Below are 18,373 nucleotides of genomic sequence, written 5' to 3' on the forward strand. Positions count from 1 at the left end.
TCTGGAAAAACAACCAGAGTAACACTTGCACATCTCCAATGTGCTACTTGCTGCCTGTGGCTGCTTCCTGTGCTGCCTCTCCAAAGCGTCCCAGAGACCACACAAGGCTTCTTCCTGCCACGAACTGCTGGGTGAGTTGAGACTGCTGCAGGCACAAAAGGCAGCTCTGCCACAAGTACCTCCCCAGAGCTGTGAGCGACGTGGGGCAGCCGGGCTGAGGGTCACCAAGGAACTTAACACAAAGCGCAGGGGATCAAAGGACCACCTGAGAACAGTCCCAGGTAATGCAGCAACAAGAAGCAATACTGACTGGAGACCATTTTCTAAGACAGTAAAGACAATTTTAAAAAACCAACCAGTTAAGCCTCATCCAAACAAGACTGAAACCTTCAAAGACCTCCTTTTAAAATTAGAGAGGAGGGGATGGTGTTGCAATGCAGTTAATCTTGCTAAGTTGCTATATAGATATGGCTGTACAGAATTTGTTTACAAATAAGCAGGGCTGTGAACTTCTAGACAGCTCACACTTTTAGCCATGTGTGACTTAAGATGATGTGTACAGTACCATTCTGCTTACCTTTAAAGTCTTCCAGCACAAGTTTCACCCAAAACCAAACTGCACAGAATAATGCTGTAAGACCATACAATACACACAATGCCAAGGTATCCTTCGACACCTTAAAATACTGCGAGTTCTTGCACGTTCTCACTGTCTGATGTTAAATACGTTCAGAAACAAGTGAAAGCTTTTATATAGTCAGTTTGAAATTGCTTTACTTTCGCAGCACTGTGCTTGTTACACAGAAATAACGATCGAGCAGCAGAAATGACCCAAGCCAGCTTTAATGCTGCCACCTCATGTTTTGAGGGAGAGGGAGAGGAAAGCGAGTCACTTCACCAGCATGTGCTGCTGTGCTAAGGGGACTGCCCTTCAGGCAGCTGTGTTAGAGAAGCCATTGGTGACACTGGTGACACTGCCAGGCTCGCATCCCAACCACCACAAAAAGACCACAACAACTCTACATCAGCTCCTGGCTTTATTTGTGTTACAGGCTCAGGGCCGCAGCAGCAAACGCTGTGTTACCGAGGTCGAGTCTTCAAACATTGTATCCAATCAGGCCTCGTTTGCCTATGATCTCACCAATGTAAAACCACATCAGCACCTCTGTGGCCACCAAACCGTTCCTCAGCGCTTCCTGAAAGAAAAAAAGCCACAGTTTAGAATATTTGCTCCTGCAACAGCTTCCTTTCTTGCTCTTGTGATCAAACACCATGCATGACTAGCAAAGCAGTCATCCAATTGGCAAGACAACAGTTTAAGCCAAAACCAGATGTGCAAAGTTACTGTTTATCACCTTCCTCCACCCCTCAACAGGTCACGCTGCTAAAATGGCTCTGAAACGTTAAATACCACATCAGCTGAGATTTTATTTAGAAGTCATTGTCTTACAGGGCTCTAAAACCATACCTGCAGGAAACAAATCTAAGCTCAGCGCAAGGAACGCACCAAACAGATGACACAGCTTTAAGGCTGCTGGGCAAATCCATTCCCTGCTCTCTCCACTTGAGCAGGTAATGCCAGGAGCCAAGGGAACACAGCGCAGCTCTGGTACAGTTGTGGAAGAGTTGAAACAATGCTGAAACACTGAAACACTTTCAACTCTTGACCTATAAATGCTCCCAGCTTCAAGCCAGCTGACAGCAGCTCAGGAAAGTATGTCAAGCTAGAATGCTGGTGGTGAAACCGTGCCTTGAAAATACCACTGTGTGCTGACTGCCTGCGGCTCACAGACTGCAACTGTCAGAGCCTGAAGAGCCTGCAGAACTCTTCCATCCCTGAGCTCATCCAGGAAAACACGACAAGCTTTTGTGTGTGTAATTTCTTATAAGCCTGGCAGTGAACAGAACACACTGCTGAAATGCCAGCCCTCAGCTCCTGAGTTCAGAACACCTACGTAACACGTATTGGTTCCCATGGGGAATGGTTTCACAAAGAGCTGAACTGGGTTTGCAGAGAACACCACTCTGTGCTCCTTTCTTAACAAACACTGATCTCACTTGCACGACGCACTTCCTCTGCATGTGACAGCCAGCACTGTTCCTTCACAAGCTGTAAATCTTACTCACGCATATTAAACATTTTTTAATTGCTTTCGTGAGCATTAAAGACAATGTGATGCCCTCCACAGGCAAAGCTGAAATCCTCTGTTAGATGAGGTTGCTTAGTGTGTCGAATTAAGCAAAGGCAGCAGCAGGAGGAAGGAAGCTAGTCTGAGCCAGCTTCTCTGCAGGCAGCAGGTAAAAGGCAGCAATAAAGCCTCAAAAACATAAGAGGCAATGGGATGCCTCTTCTGAAGGACTTGAAAGAAACACAGGGAAAGGTCCACAGGTAGATGGTTGAGAAGAAATAATAATTCAAGGGTTGTAGCAAAGGGTCCTTTTAACAGCAAAAAGCAACACAGCGAAAATAAGCTGACTAGCAGAGAATAGAAAGGTCACAATGAATAACACGTGCCTTAATGTGCCTCAGTGATTACAAGCATTATCAAAACCTCATCTAAAATGAGGGATTCTCCTGAGTGATGGCAAATTTACCCCAGCTGACTGACTTGTTCCTTATCCAACTGATCAGATTTTCATATTCATTGCAGCTCTGAGTTGGGGAGCGTGTCACCAATAAAGACACAGCCAAACTGCAGTAGTGGATGACCTAACATCAGGCTCCAGGCAGAAAATGCAGCCTCAGCTCCTCACAGATATGCAGGCAATGAGATGGAAGCTCACTGCACTGGGAAGCAGCACCAGAGCTGCACATCTCTGACTTGCAGCACATGAGGATTAAGCAGCCAAGCAGGACACAGGTTGTCCAGCCTGAGCAGGAAGTCCTCAAGGGCAGTACGAGACAAATATGTTAAAGCTCCTATCTCCACAAGTTACTTCAGCTTAAAATACCATCCTTATAAGACACATCCAAAGACAATCGTTGTCTTCACCTGTAACTGAGCCTTATCAGAATTATTCTGAACAGATCCTAAGCCTCATGACACCAAAACACTCTGGAGATTAAACACACTTTAGAATACTTAATAGGTACCAGGAACGAGAAAACAGAAAACAAGCTGAACGCCTGTTTGCTACACAGCTCTATCACACTGCTACTAACAGACACCAAGGTCAGGATCAGAAACGCCCACGGAGGACAGAAGGACTGCAGATGCAAAGCACAAAGCCCAACCCCTGGCTTTGTGAACACTCCTAATGCAAACGCAGCAGGGTAGAAGCACCCAATAACTACAGACGTATGACTGAACAGATACTGAGCCAGTCACTGCTCTGAGGGCAGATTTTAGCTGGTTGTTTTTGGTTTTCTTTGGAAAACAGTCTTCCAAGCACCCTCGTTTAAGCAGGCAACAATTAGCAGAAGCAGAGCTCTGGATGCAATAAGGCAGGCTGCAGTGAGCAGCCCTACCTGGGATCTGTTAACCAGAACAGAAGCACAGCCTCCTATTCACGTCCATCCCCACCCAGCCGTTACCTTCACCGTGAGCTGCGTCAGGCGACCGGACTGAAAGCTCCTGACCATGGATTTCATGCTGTCGATGGCTTTGGGGATCTCACCGGGAGTCGGAGGCACAAGCTCGACCTTGGCATAGTACCAGAACGTGGCCAGACGAGGCTTGGAGTAGGCCACGGCAGCTAGAAGGGACAAAAGGAGCAGCGCGCAGCTGAGCCCGGCGGTGGGCGGCGGGCTGCGCTCACACGCTTCCCTCCCGGCCCCCGGCCCGGCGCCCTTCCCCGCCGTCGCAGCGCACGGAGAACCGCGGCCGGACCTCCCGCCCCGTGCCACGTCGGCGCAGAGCGGCCGCCCGGCGCTCACCGCTCAGCAGCTGAGGCCCGCGGGTGCTCAGGCGCTGCACCAGCTTCTGCGCGGCCTGCGCCATGCCTCAAAGTCACCCCGCTGCCGCCGCAGGACCCCGCCTGCCCGCGGCGCCTGCTTTTCGTGCTCCCGTCAGGCGTCTGCCGCGGGCAGCCCGCGCGGAGCCACAAGGACCCCGCACCACGCGCGCGGGGCGGAGCGCGGCGACCCGAGGTCCCCGGGTTCGAGACCCGCGCGATGCCGGCCCTCCCCGTGCCCCCAAACGCGGCGATAAACCAGGCGAGGGACGGTGTGAAGGCAAAGAGGATTTATAGCGTTCCTCGGGAGAACGTACACAGCCTTGGGCAGGGAGGCAACGCGGCTTCGGAAGAGCTCTGAAACAACAGGTGTTCTCATTCACCGACCGCTAATTACAAGCTCCTCCAAAAGAACGAGCAGCCTCGTCATCCCTCCTGGCTAAAGCAGAAGCTTTTCTGCAACTAATTTCTCCCCGCAGGAGCTCTATGAGCTGCTAGACCTTCACGACCGACTGTACAAGTATCTAAATATTGCATTTTGTCACCCCTTAGTCCCATATATCATCTGAAAAAGAAACACCGTCCATGGTCAGCACATACACAGTTGCAGAACTGTCCCCTTTCAGTCCATGTCCCCCTCTGAACTTCAGAGCTGCTGCAGATGCAAAGGCATCACTTTCACAGTAAACAAGATTACATCATTTAAACAACTTGGAAGTCAACAGCAACAGAACAGAGGCTGGGGTAGCAAAGAACATTTTTGGTGTCACTGGAAAAGTAACATGGCAGTTGTTAGCCAACACAGAGAACAGTTAGTATAGGGACAGGGCAATAGGACAATCAGAAGAGGCTGAAACTTCCCAAGATGCAGAGGTGAGGAAGCTACAGTGCAGTGGAAATTCCTGGTATTAAACAATAATTCTTGAAAGGAAAGACAGAATAAGAGAGAAAAGGTACTAGGAGAGATTCCAGATGTGGTGCAAATGCACCGGATGTATTCCTCATTCACACGGCAGGTTTCATGGATGCTCTGGAGAAACTGCCACCACCACTGCAAGGCATTTATCTCGCCAATGATTGCATGTCTGGGTATGGAGATCTTTGTTCTCAGTTCAGTGTGTCCTCCAGCTCCTCCTTCTGCTTTTTTCTTTCTGCAAGCCACTGCTGAATCTTCTCTTTAAGCTCCCTGTTTGGTCTAATCTGGTCCATAGTGAGTGGGCTCCGATTAAAAGGATCTGTCTGATCACTGAAAGAGAGCATTGAGGAGATTACCTTGACAGCCCATTTGCTAGTGAAAAAAACAAAAAGACTGGTCAGGAAGATTGGTGCAATCTTCCTGCTGTTAAGTGAATTTACTGAGCCAACACTGAGCCCACGTGTCACTGGATATCATTAGATAAGTGAAATGTATTACCTGTATACCCCACCCTATCCCAAGCTTTCAACTTGGAAAAGCACAAGTCCTTGCCCCACGAAAAGCAGTCAGTGAGAAAGGAAGCTTAACATAAGCAAGGATGCACTTAAGCCTACATTTCATACCTCAGCAGGTGCCGGGCTATGGTTGACCGATCCACAGTGACACGGGATGAAGGCAGGATTACTGGGTCAGACATCAGAGTGCTCATGATAGGATCCAGGAACTCATCACAAGCATCTGCATATGTCTCCTCCTCCTGCTGCTGACGGTCTGCAAGAGACTGGCAGGCAAACACAGCTTTTAAAATCCCAGAGTTCCCAGTGCTGTTCCAATTCCTTCAAAAACAGGTTTGCTGTTTGCTTGTAACATCACCGTGACTGAGAAAACACTTCACTGGAACACACAAGTATCAGAGCTGGGCAGGGTGGTGGCTGTTTAACAGAGGCACTGTTAAAACTACAGAAACGTAGAACAGGTAGGGGAGCCTGATTTACACAAACACATTTGCCACTAGAAGCTGACAAACTTCAATAGCCAAGCCTCACTGTAAGCCACCACGCACTTCTTTTCTCATGCTGTGCTCATACATCTGTAGATGCATTCAGGAAATGCTAAAACTTATAGGGGTCTGTGCCACAAAGGAGCCTTCTCAGCTGTCCAAACATACACTTCAGATAAAGCACTGCTCCCCAGAACTGCAGCTTCATGGCAAAGGTGCAGCCATGAACAGATGGAAAAGGATACCAGTTTCCTTTCCTTCTGGCTTTTATCCTATCTACTTCTCACCTTGATCCTCTCAGCCAGGTTACTGAAAGCCACTATCATGTTGCCAGGCTTATTGATTTTCTTCAGAACCCTTACTGTCTGGGCAAAGAGAGTTGGTGAATAGGAACGGCCGTCCTTCGGTACTGTGGCACAGAAGTTTTCTTCATCCCTGGACCACAATTTGAAAGAAAACAAGAGCTTAAGAATTCATATTCCTCTGGCTGCAAAACACAGTGCCCTCAACAGCTGTGCTACCAGAGCAAGGAACTGGAGTTACATGGTATCGAGAGAAAAGCTTGACTGTAATCAAATGTTTTTCCTAGGTCCTCTCCACAGACGGGATGAATTTAACTGTGATTACGCTCAACTTCCACTCCTACTAGCTGCACTGCAGCTGTCTGCCCTGTGTAATCCAACAACAGTTACAGAAAAGCACACCATGCTTCTGGAAGGCCCGCTAAGGACTTCTGTTCACACAGCCCCTATGAAAACACTCCCACCCTGTGGCAAAGGAGGTCACAGGGCTCTGCTACCCCAGATGTTCACCTAACTGCAGCTGCAGCTCCCATCCCACTGCAGGTTTTGCTGTGCACATCACAGCCAGTCCCACTTTAGGCCAAATTAGATTTCCAATTCCTTGCAAACATCATCAGTGTCCAAGAGACAACAAAAACCTGTTTATACTTAAAAGCACCCAAAGGCCTTTCTTCTCCACGAGCGCTTCTGACATCCCACCTCCAGCACTCCCTTGTCACATACCCAAGGTTCAGGTAGATCGTACAGATGTCAGAAACTAGCTGCTGTGGTTTGAAGTCAAACTCGCTGAAATCCTTGACTTTCAAAGCTCCCATTTTAGGGCCAACCAGGTGTTGCAGAAAATAGTTTAGCATGGAGATGATGCGTTCAGCAAGGAAGGGATGCACAAACAGGGACTTGATTTCTGGAACAGAAACCAATAGTTCCCTGAGCTTCACGGTAATCCAGTCCCTCTCTGACAATCCTTAAACCCAATCACACCCGCCCAATCCCCAGGCAATGCAGCTCTGTCTCAGCAGGCAGGATTTGCTCCTCCTACCTGATGTCAGGAAGGCCAGAGTACCGATGGTTTCGTTGGACATGATGTTGTGGAATCGAGCCAGCTGACCAAACATCTGCAGGCTGGACTCCTTCTCCCGACGAGCCTCCTGGGACAGGCTGTCCCACTCACCACGGTCCTTCTCTATCTGCTGAATTTTAATCTTACTCAGGTACTGCAAAAACACAGCAGGGAAACAGATGGGAGCAGCTGCGTGAGTAAAGCAGGCTGAGATGCTTTCCTTTCAACCAGTCACTTCAGGGCACAGAAGAGGCACACGTGTTTGATAGAGAAGCATGGAACACATCTCCTACAGCAGCCTCAGGAGAACAAGCAACAAATAGGCAGCAACAGCTAACCCAGAGTGCTCCCTGATCACTGCCTGAGAGCATTAGCAGGGAGATGCTAAAAACCAGAATGCCTGTAATGAATATGGATTACATTAGGATTGCTCCTCGTAGAACCTTCGTTCTGTGACCTTTGTAGGCAGAAAAGAAACCTTAGTGAACTAAGAAAACTGTCAGAGAGATCCAGCACAGCTTTTGAGTGCTTAGCACAGAGAACATCCACGTTCCAAATCCTCTGGTCAATCAGTACAATGTTACCATCTCTTTCTAAGGCAAATTCCACTTTAACACATCTAGGTAACATTAACTGAAAGCATCAAGCCTCACTGCTCATCTGCCTGATCTTAGGAGGCAGAAAAACCAAAGCATTTTCAAGAGTGGAATGCCATGAGTTAATTTCAAAAGCTGTAACAGGCAAGAAATAAGAGCTCACCTGTGTTACAACGCCTTGGTGTTCTCACCACCCTAGGAAACTTAATGGCAAGACCTCAGATATTATCTGCTCCACTCTGACAGGGGCCAGTTATGGAAGGAAAAGGTAGAGCACTTGAAAGGGCTCATAACTGCATAATTTTAATAAAACATACAACTGCTCATACTGACAAATTGTATGAAGTCTGCAGATGTTCAAAACCAAATGAGCAACATCCACGTGACCTGCCTGATCTGCCAGCCTCCCTTCTGCCACAGGTCAAAGCTCCACAAAAGCACTTTCTGGCAGCACCAAGAGGCTCTGGAAGGCATGGTGAGACAATCATCACACATCAGGGACACGAATTCAGCTGAAACTTGCCTTGTAAACCTAGTGAAAAATTGCCTAGAGACAAAAGGTCCTTATTAGCCTACACCACCTGAGGGAAGGCCAGGGGGATTTGATAATCAAAAACTGCAGCACTCATTTAAAGCCTGGCTGCATCCAGATTAACAACAGGCAGGTTTCCTTCTGACTCTGCTAGCACTTCATTCTCCATCTGGGAAGAAAAAAGAAAGATTTCTGCTTCTTTTTGTTCTGATCCATCTCCCAGGATGAAGGGGAATGGAATCAAGTGCCCTGTGAGAGCCATCCCAGACCCCATCATACTCCTGCCTTAATCCCTTCCATGGTGTTTGCTACACCAGACTTGATGCTTGCAAGATCCTGAACCTGGCTCAGCTGAGTTTCCCAGCAAGTGTCTACTGCAAGGATTCACCCAAAGAGCAAAAGTATATTTATACTGGTCTGGAGATAAAAGCTCACTGCTGTAATCAGCCACCTAAAAGGGAGTAAGAACCATTTCTACACGATGCCTGCAGCACACACACAAAACCCTACCTGTATGGCTTCATCCAACAGGAAAATTGCATCGTTCATGAGCAAATTAAGGAAGCGCAGGAAAAGAGGGGGATTCATTGCTTCTAGATTCTCTGAGGCATAATCAGCCAAAGCCTGCAAACAAGACAGCGACTGTCAATGCTCTGCCACAGTCCAAACTGCAAGACACAAATCTGTGAGCTCCACAAAGAGCTAGACAGACTCACTCACATGCTTGTCTCACCTTTATGCTCTGTTGGTATGAATCTGTGCCCCACATGTATCTCAGGATGGGATACATCGGACGGCGGTAGTTGAACTTCTGCTCAAACTGATGTGGGTCACCTAGACAGAAGTGAGAGCACCACGTTACAGGCAGAGATTTTTAATCCCTTTTCAATGTTTGCTCAGCACCGTGTGGGAGCAGGCTGCGTTTTTTCTTCAGAAAGCTGAATATTGATCACCCAGCTGGGTACTGAATGCAGCAAGCAGCCAAAGCACAGTTTCACCACCACTTCCTCAACAAAAGGGTCCAGCAGTTCTGCTACCACTGCTGTGAGCAGGCTAAGCTAAGCATCCATAGGGTACAACGAGTCCTGTGGAACAAAAGCACGAGTGGCTGCTGGGATCACAGCTACTTCAGATCACCTGGGATACTTTTACAGGAGGAAGGTGCTGTCGATGGACAGTCAGTGTGCCTGACAGCATCCCAAGCAGAAATAGACACAAGCAAGTGAGAAGGGCAGCACTTCCAGCTCGTGAGTAATTCTCCAATTTCAAAGTGCAGGAAGTGCCAATCGTATGTAGGGCTGCAGGAAACCAGCAGAGTCCAACAGAACCCCCTGGGAAGGAAAATGACCGCCTCAGCTACACATATGTGTTTCCTCTAACAGCATGTGTTTCCTATTGCTCTCAGGGGATTATAAAAAACAGCTCCTGGAGAAGTCAGAGACCTGTCACTGACTTCCAAACAACACAACCGATTCCACAGTAGAAGGAAATGGCAAATTACAAGCACTGCTGCACCAACAAACAGCTGCCCTTTGACAGTTATACTTCCTAGCCGTGTGGTTTTGTGCAAGTCAGAACTCTGGAAAGACAGGTGCTTTGCTGCAATACAATTGAGCAGTTTAACAAAGCACAAAGAGATTCCTTCTTCTACATCAAAGCACTTCAAAACCTGAACAAATTTTAAGGAAGACACCTCTTCACCTTCCATGCTTACCAGTAAACTCAATATCCACAAAGACTTTGATAAGTGCCTCAGCAAGATGGGCAGCATACTGGTAAGAGCAGAACACTCTTTTACGATGAAACACACTGGAGACAAGGGGATTCTGGGCCTGATCTAAATGAGGCATCACAGCTTCCAGCACTTCTGCCAGCTTGGCTCGCAGATGAGGATTTTTCATTCTGTAAGCAAAAAAACAGTAGAATTCAAAGGGATACTTAAAAAAGATCAATTTCAGTATGTTCCTGTAGCAACTAGCAAAGCATCTCTAACAGAGCAGCTTCTTATGTCATATAGGAGCATAAAGCAAAGCGTCCATGTTAAAAGACAGACAGATTCTGCTGGGAACAACACCTGATTCTCCCACTCAACTCCCACTCAACATCCTTTCAACACTAGTTTTTGTTAAATACAGCCAGATGACCACAACTAGCATCTAAATTCTACTCAGCACCACACTTGCTCGTTTCTGTGTGTACAGCACCAAGGGAAGCAGCAGAATAAGTAATTCAAGTACATTTTGATTAGGTAGTGATTTCCAGCTGATGGATACTCATAGTGCTCCTGCTGCCATATGCCCTCTGTGTAGATGAGGGTGCCAGCAAGCACAGAAGTAACTTCTTCGGGTAATAAGAAGTACTGAGAGTGCTGGAAAAACTCTCTCAACAACATCTAGAGACGAGCAGCAGTTACTGTTACAGCAACAGCCAAACCTCCCTTGCTCAGTGTTCACTGGCACCTCGTTTCTGGGTGACTCTGCTCCCGCACAGGATGACTAAACAAGTATTTAGGCACTGAATATTCTGTTTGCTTCATGTGAAGCACAAGTTCTTCAGGCAGCTTTTAGTGCCTTCTGTGAGCAGAATTTGAGTTTTTCAAAGAGATCAAGCAACCTACAGATGTATGAGCCAAGCCCCAAGGCACCTCTGACAATTCCCACCTTTCTGTTTCTATCCAGGTGCTTTGCAGTAAGCACAAAGGCTTTAGACCTGGCTCTGTACGTACCTCTCCACATCACCCATGAAAACAGTAACGAAGTGAAGGATGTGCTCCAGAGAATCAGCAGAAGTCTCCAAGATGTCATCAGCAAAACGCCGCAGGAAAATGAAGAAGTCACCCAAATTATCTGCAAAGAATTCTGTGAGGAGAGATTGCATGTTAGTTCATCAGGCAGCTCACACAGTGGCACTCAGCTTACCTCTCTAATTCCAATTAAGGTTTCAGAACAAAGGGAGAGTTTTATTAGAATACCAAAATCATGAAGAATAGATAGCCTGAAGAAACCTAACACACAGGATTCACATCACTCATCTCAAAAGTCACTCTACAGGGCTCCAGCAGCTCACCACTGATATCATGCACTGCTACGCAGCAGAAGCTCAAGGAAGACAGTCTCAACACAACAGAATTTAGTGCACAGGGAGAACAGTAAATCAATGCAGGATTTGGCCAAACTTAGCAACATGGCAATGCACAGGATCATTAAAAGGTCAGCAGCAATCAAAATCTGAAGTGTTCCCTGAAAGAGCTGCAAATGTTAGGAGAGTTAATAACCCCCTTCAAAGAGAATATTCTGTGCAAAGAAAAATGCTACCAGCAGTAGCACTGCATCCTCTCCCCCAGAAAGCAAAGCACTTCCCTGGACAGAGCTTCCAGCATTCATCTAGGCATCATCAGGACCAGCTTGCTGGATTAACTGAGAGATCTCTGCCTGTTTTGGATGCTGTGCTCTGGGTGTTGTTACTGTTGAAGTTGCAGCTGACTCACACTACACTCTCTCACACGTTCTACAACTCGCCCTTCACAAAGCTAAAAACTAAGGGGAAACCCTGGTGCTTAAGGGATCATAAAGAATAAGGCCACGTATGCATAAACACTCTGAATGGAGCATTTCTTAAGCTGCTTGAGATTCAGATTCACATGCAGCAGCACAAACCAGCAGGAGAAGTGGCTTCACCTGGTACATAGGCCAACGCACTGTTTTCCACCCCTGGCAACGGAAACGTCAGCTCTACAGGCTCAGTCCCTTGGTTTCCTATGGCCAGCTGCACCAGGAGAACTGCCATGGACACCTGCAGATTCAGGCAGTTCTGCAGCATCTGTGGCTCCGTCATCGCTGTCTTCGTGGAGAGATAGATGGTCATCAGGCGTTCAAACTGCTCCCTGAGGCTGTCAGCAGCAGGGCTGGAACTCTGCTGAGCTTCTCGCCACGCTACCTGCAGGCGGTGAAGGCTTTGGTTTATCTTTACCATCTGGTCGTGCAACCTGGTTGGGGAAAACAAGGCAAGAGCTCAGACAAGATGCAAGTAAGTTCAGTACAGCCTGCCCAAGCAGTACAGAGGACACCGTGCTTGCTAGCTAGAACTTAGCTTGTTTGCTAGAGACATTCTTGCAGCAGGAAAGCATCTTTTCTGTTTAAGCTATTTGCTTGCAAACAATCAGTTTCAAGGGTCAGCAACAAGAAATGTATAAAGAAAGGCAAGCCAGGACTTGAGAGGACAAGAAATCCTCCTGAAATACCAAAGAGGTCTGCTGAGCAGCCTGGTAAAGCAGCAGCTCCTACGAAGCACTCTGCAGTGGTGCAGACAACAAACCCACGCAGCTGCAAACCTTGTTGGGTTACCAAGGTCAGGCTGTGGTAAGCCTGGGAAGTGACATTTTCAGTTTCCCAGCAACGAGCCCCTTGCATAACTTTTTCATCTATTTCTATATTTAGATAATAAACCAGAAGGGGACCATGCCTGAATCAGTGGTGACCTCATAGTATCCAGGCAACACTTCAGAGAAGAAAGCTATAAAAATAGTGCATTCTGGTGTCCAGAAAACTGTTTCCTGGAAACGGCCAGTTACCTTGCAGTGCTGCTTTGGATAAAATCAATTTAGTGCAGCAGTTCAGGCACCTCACACTCTGCCACTGAGATGCTCCCCAGTACATAAACAGAAGGACAGAGGCCTGCTGTCCCAGAGAAGGTGACAGAACTGAGTGAGCCCTGGCAATCCAGCACCTGGCTGTTAAAATACTGTAAGTCACGTGGATTCTGTCAGGCTGTTAGCTCTGACTGAACACAAGGCAAGCAAAAATTCTTTACTAAATTAGTCAGATACTCAGGTTGTCAGTCAAAATGCATTTGGCAACTCAACTGGTATACCCTGAACTCTGAATATTTACTAAAAATCTGTGCAATCATGTGCAGATGTAGAACAGCAATGGGAACAATCTTTTGCCTAAAGCTTGAGCTTTCACATTATTTCTGAATATTAATTATTCAAGCCTAAAGACATAAAACCTCTCTCTAAGTGCCTCAGCAGCACCTCTAGCACTTTCTCTGAGTCCAGCTCCCTAAGAACACACACAGGTCTAGGATTATTACCTGTGAAACCCTAAGTGAAGGGTATACTGTGTCAGAACCAGGTTTTCTGTCACCAGATTGTAGCTGTTTGCAAACTCTGGCTCTTGTTCAGTCACAGCAGGTATCAAACACGTTTCTTTTTCCAAACCTAGAATTAAAAGCATCTTTGCATTAAGCTTTGTTAAAGGGTCAAGAGAGCTCCTCCTGATAATATGAAATGACTGCAAGTGACACTGGACAGTGTTTTATTTGAATTCATCCCTTCCCTTTTTCCTCTGCAGTCTCTCACTTAACTCAACGTTAACCAACATACAGCAAGAGTGCACAGGAGAGGTTAAGAGCTGAGAAGATCCCTTTTTACTTCACTTGCTCCCACAGTTTTGGACATACCTTTCATATGTACATTCTTACTCCTCCGCTCCTCTTCATTCAGCTCCTTCAGGGCACAGTAAGTGGGGTTAAAGGTTAGCAGCCTAGGAGATTTTGGTTTGCAGAAGGGCTGACACAGCTTCAGGAGGGCAGCTCCCAAATTCAGGAAGAAGGCATCTGAGGCATACATCTGGAAGAAGATCTCTGGCATCTGATTAGCCCAAATTTTGGTACGGCCTGAGTTAGCGTGCAGACAGTTTCCGAGCCAGGAGAGAATCCTGTGCTTCGTTTCTGGAGACAACTGCAACAGGTTCTTGAGCATCTGGTAGATCTTCTCATGGAACTGGGCCATAAACTGTAACAGGAAACAGAGAATGGTTGAAGGAGTCATGATCTGAAGGCTTCTTTTGACTACCTCACCAGTGCTTCCAGAGCTGCCCCATGTCCAGACCACAGCCCACCCTCAAAAGGAAGGATTTTCAAAGTAAATTATCACTGTGACACCTGTGTTCATCACCACTCAGACACGCATTACCAATAGCTCAGAACCTGAGGCCGGAATAATTAACAACACACTGAAATGCAAGTTGTTTCTGTGGGAAATACAAGCAAAATCCTTCACACATTTTTGGCAGAAACAACCCTGAACGAACACACGGCTGGAAATCTCATTCTTTGTGAAAAACACCTGCACCTGAGTGTGCTTCCCCACTTGTGTCCTACTGTGTGATGCTTCTCTCTTCTGAAGCAACCTCAGACCCTACTAGCACTGCTGGTCTCAGGAGGGAGGCTCTTTAATTTCACAGAGGAAAAGCGCTGCTCGTCGTTCTGTCTGCTCGTGAGCCAATGTTTTAGTTGAGCAAAGGTACTGAAAAAACACTGTCACAGTAAATACAGCAAAGGTAGATTATCTCCATACACCATCTTAAGTTATGGTGCCCTACATTTTGGTACATTATGGGACCCTATCATTTTCCCAAAGCTCAGGGAGCAACTGCATAAGCAATGACTTCTCAAGCAGCAGAAACATGAGGTCAGTATGAAGACTTGGGATACGACCTGGCTAAGCAGTGATACCCATCCATGTCCTACAGATGGAGAATCCACAGGCTAAAGTGGTTCTGCAACTTTCTTAGCCACAAGCCAGGCTAAGAGCCAGCAAAAAACACAACCCCACATTCCAGTCTTCTCACTTGAACCCAGAAGCAGAGACCCATAAAACCCACTGGGAAGCAGCATCGTTACAATTCAGTCTCACCTGATGAATGTTGGATTCCTGCACCTTGATCTCTTGTGGACTGGATCGGGATGGATTCAAGAAATACCCATGATTCTCTACCACACCAGGAGTCTTTAGCAAGCAGGAGATATTTAAAATGACACCTAACAAAGTCTTCTGGTACATCTGTCCATTGCTAGGATCCTTGGGCTGAATATACCCTGCAAAAACCTAGGGAAAACAGTTGAACGTGCAGCAGCCTAACTGAAATGCAGTCACCAAAGCTGCACTGTAAAGATGAATTGCTGTAAATCAGAAGAGCACAAGATGTGTCACAGAAAAAAAAAAAAAACATCATTAAAAGAAACAAAAATCAGCCATGAACAGAAAATTACAGGTACACTGGAGGTACCTGCTTCTAGGATCACTGTCTGCTTTCCTGCTGCCATGTGCAACCTCTTTTTCCACTTCTTCTACCTCTTTTTGAGTGACACTACAGAAGCATTCACTGAACACCACTGAGATGATACTACTCCAACCAGCTGGGTTTGCCCATAGCAATTAAACAAGTTAACAGTCCTCAATAACTGAAGAGCACGTACCTTTGCTACGTCTTTCTGCTTTGTGAAGTAGAGGATCACGTCCAGGTAAGTGTACAGCAGGATCTGACAGAGGTCCAAGTCCTTGATCCTGCTCAATAAAATATCAAACACCGGCACCATGACTTCCCCAAACGTCCGCACTTCCTCATCCATCGTTAAGGCTTCAATGACCTCCTCCAGAAACTCAGTCATGTCTTCAAAATCTAGCAAGGGACACAAGACAATTACTGGCAATGTTCAGTGCAGCCAGATCGTAGAGCATGCACGCACTGCAACCTGAACACAGCCCTCCTCTTAGTCTTCCTTCTCATGACAAAGGGAGTCAAAGCTTTATCTGAGCCACAGTGCTGCTCTTGCTGCTTTTACCAGTGAGATACAAGAATTCAGAGTGCCTTTTAGAGCCTCCTCAGTGCAGTCAGGAGATCTCACTGTCATTCTGACTGCAAAATTTAAACTTTCACAGGGCCGAACACACTTGCAGAGAAACACAGCTCAAACAGAACAGAACAACCACTAACAGTAACCTCGCTAAGACATACATTAAGTTCACCCAAACTTACGTGCTCCTCTCAATGCTTCCAGCATCAGGTCCACCAGCTGCTCATACACATTTTGGTTAACATAAATCTCTGGGGTGAGAAGAACAGTGTGAGCATTTGACACAGTCAGATTTCGGCAGCGCACAGCAAAGGGCAGCAAGTTCTCTGGAACCTTGGTTATCTGCACAGAAAGAATAAAACACATCTGAGGCTGCATATCTGCCTCTTGCCATGAGAACATCAGCTTTTAGACATCAGCACTACCTTCCTTCTTAGAAACTCCTACCCACCTCTTCTCTTGCCCTCTGGAAACAGGCATAGAGGTAGCGTAGAATTTGTTTCTCCCCTGCATCTCGATCTGCAGAGAGATTCTGTGTGCCAGCAGAGGTCATGTAAATCAGGTTGTTCCCAGGCTCCTGCAGCAGCAGGCGGGTAAACAGCGCCTAGATACAAGTAAAAACAGCTTGAAAGTGAAACAGCTTCAGCAAGGAGAAAAATTACAAACAAACCAAACAGAAAAATCCATTATCTTTTAAAAACAGGCTTGGCACTTGCAAAGTTCTCCTCATCTGTCACCGTTGCTACAGGACAACCTATCTCAAATAGAAGATACTAAATTTCCCAAGTGAGCTAGGATTTTAAGAGTTTGGCCAGTTACAACCAGCAAATCTCTTGTAGCACTGATGCAATCTCTATCTGGACAGCCATTGCTCTGCATGAGATACGAGGCATGCAGTTGTTATACCTGTTCGATGTTTTCCATGTCAAGCCAGTCTTGGTCATCCAGATCTGCAGCCATTTCTTCCAAATACACACAACGAGCTGGAATCCCATTTCCACTCTTCATGCTGGGGTCACCTGATGAGAACGTAAATAATCTGCTGTCCTGGTTGATAGAACATAGCTGCAGGAAGTGAAATCTGCAAGCAGGATCCTGCCTGTGGCAAAGGCAGTTGTCTGCTACTGGCTGCTGCAGGGAAGCACTGCCCACCTCCCAGCATCCCTGTTCAATTTCACACAGATCTGACAAGCTCCTGTTTAAAACACATTTCATTAGGGAATCCAGCAAAGCATTTTTCTGCAAGCACAGAACCCACACCATTAGAAGCTGCACTCTTACACTGATATCACTTGTATAAGATGGTTTCGGGGTACTACGTGGTTCCTCACAAGACCCCAAGCTCTCGGGGAGTTTCTCTGTTCACACCCTTGTCCCATGTGGCCCCACTTAGCAGGAGCAGCACGAGCTCCTCAGCACACTGGTGCCAGAGGTGCCACACTGGTGCCAGTTCTGAGACATGCTAAGTGATGCTTCCATTTGCTGCATGCAGAGGACGACACTCAGAGCTGTTAACTCCCAGGATTGTTTTCAATGATAGAGGCAGAAACAGTCTTTCACAGCAGTTGCACAACATTGTTTTCTCTAACCCTCACAGGTGAAAAGCAAACACATAAGCTCTGTTCAAGGTTCTGGGAACATCAGATAGGAACCAGCTGCATGCTTTGAGGACACAGACCTTTTCCACCTCGCATTCCTCCCAGCCTGTTTACACCAGCACAAGAACCAGAGCAGAGCTTGCCGTCTGAGGAGGAGCCATGCCTCCTACTGTTCACCCAGAGAACACCAGCATCCCATCCCCCTGAGGCCCAAAGCAAGCCTTCACAAGGCAAGCCACATCAACAACCGCGGGACAGCACGAGCACTCACTGTTGTCCAGAGTGATGAGAAAAATCCTTTGGATCATGTGATTGATGTTGAGCTGCTCGCACAGCTCCCTCTGGGAGCGGAAGGAGCGGCTGATCTCGGCCACAGAGTAATCACAGTCATCGAGGCTCTCGGACACGCTGTTGTCAGAGTCATCCTGGCTGGCTGAAGTTTCCTCTCCTGCAAAATAAAGCTCCTGAGCTTCTTCCTCAGCGCTCTGAGCCGGGGAAAGGCTTCGCAGGAACACACGGCACCAGCCGGCAGCCCCCCGCCCGCTTCCCCGCCTCTGCCCAGCAGCAGACGGCCTCGTCCAGCCCCGCGGCCCGGCCCTGACCTGCCAGCTGCCGCAGCTGCTGCTTCTGACCGGCGGCGAACTGCTTGGCGTCGGCGAGGGAGCTGAAGAGCGCGGCGAAGGGGTTGCCGGAGATGCTGTTGTTGTTCTCCTGATCGGTCATCTCCACTCAGCGCCGCGCCATGCGGGCCGGGCCGGGCCGACCTGCTGTGACGGCGACGAACCGAACGGAACCGCACCGGCCAGGCCCGGGCCCCCGCGCTCACCTCCTGCTCAG

General features: G+C 47.5%; 2 protein-coding genes across 2 annotated transcripts; both read right to left on the minus strand.

Moving 5' to 3' along the window:
- Positions 1 to 1,018: 1,018 nt before the first annotated feature.
- Positions 1,019 to 3,987, minus strand: ATP5MG (ATP synthase membrane subunit g). The gene is made up of 3 exons (XM_042882461.1): positions 3,878 to 3,987; positions 3,536 to 3,696; positions 1,019 to 1,196 (listed from the first exon to the last, which is right to left on the minus strand). Exons 1-3 carry the CDS (start codon positions 3,939 to 3,941, stop codon positions 1,098 to 1,100), a joined length of 324 nt encoding a protein of 107 aa, XP_042738395.1. The 5' UTR covers positions 3,942 to 3,987; the 3' UTR covers positions 1,019 to 1,097.
- Positions 3,988 to 4,169: 182 nt separating this feature from the next.
- Positions 4,170 to 18,360, minus strand: UBE4A (ubiquitination factor E4A). The gene is made up of 19 exons (XM_042882554.1): positions 18,139 to 18,360; positions 17,808 to 17,984; positions 16,845 to 16,957; positions 16,390 to 16,542; positions 16,121 to 16,280; positions 15,561 to 15,763; positions 14,998 to 15,189; positions 13,761 to 14,094; positions 13,392 to 13,518; positions 11,978 to 12,285; positions 11,026 to 11,158; positions 10,015 to 10,202; positions 9,034 to 9,134; positions 8,811 to 8,924; positions 7,152 to 7,326; positions 6,836 to 7,016; positions 6,098 to 6,245; positions 5,434 to 5,591; positions 4,170 to 5,140 (listed from the first exon to the last, which is right to left on the minus strand). The coding sequence occupies exons 1-19, from the start codon at positions 18,257 to 18,259 to the stop codon at positions 5,002 to 5,004; spliced, it is 3,225 nt and encodes a 1,074-aa protein (XP_042738488.1). The 5' UTR covers positions 18,260 to 18,360; the 3' UTR covers positions 4,170 to 5,001.
- Between the last annotated feature and the right edge of the window lie 13 nt (positions 18,361 to 18,373).

The sequence above is a fragment of the Lagopus leucura genome, unplaced genomic scaffold (assembly GCF_019238085.1).
Source record: "Lagopus leucura isolate 7727_CA_CO unplaced genomic scaffold, USGS_WTPT01 Super-Scaffold_100034, whole genome shotgun sequence".
NCBI classification, from domain to species: domain Eukaryota; kingdom Metazoa; phylum Chordata; class Aves; order Galliformes; family Phasianidae; genus Lagopus; species Lagopus leucura.

Excerpts from the sequence above, each read along its gene's own strand:
- ATP5MG (XM_042882461.1), bottom strand. The coding sequence starts at position 3,941 with ATGGCGCAGGCCGCGCAGAAGCTGGTGCAGCGCCTGAGCACCCGCGGG. Across the intron at positions 3,697-3,877 it reads CGGGCCTCAGCTGCTGAGCG|CTGCCGTGGCCTACTCCAAG; the intron begins GTGAGCGCCGGG and ends TGTCCCTTCTAG. Across the intron at positions 1,197-3,535 it reads TGACGCAGCTCACGGTGAAG|GAAGCGCTGAGGAACGGTTT; the intron begins GTAACGGCTGGG and ends TTTTTCTTTCAG.
- UBE4A (XM_042882554.1), bottom strand. The coding sequence starts at position 18,259 with ATGACCGATCAGGAGAACAACAACAGCATCTCCGGCAACCCCTTCGCC. Across the intron at positions 16,543-16,844 it reads ACATGGAAAACATCGAACAG|GCGCTGTTTACCCGCCTGCT; the intron begins GTATAACAACTG and ends ACTTGTATCTAG. Across the intron at positions 9,135-10,014 it reads TGTGGATATTGAGTTTACTG|GTGACCCACATCAGTTTGAG; the intron begins GTAAGCATGGAA and ends ACTTCTGTCTAG.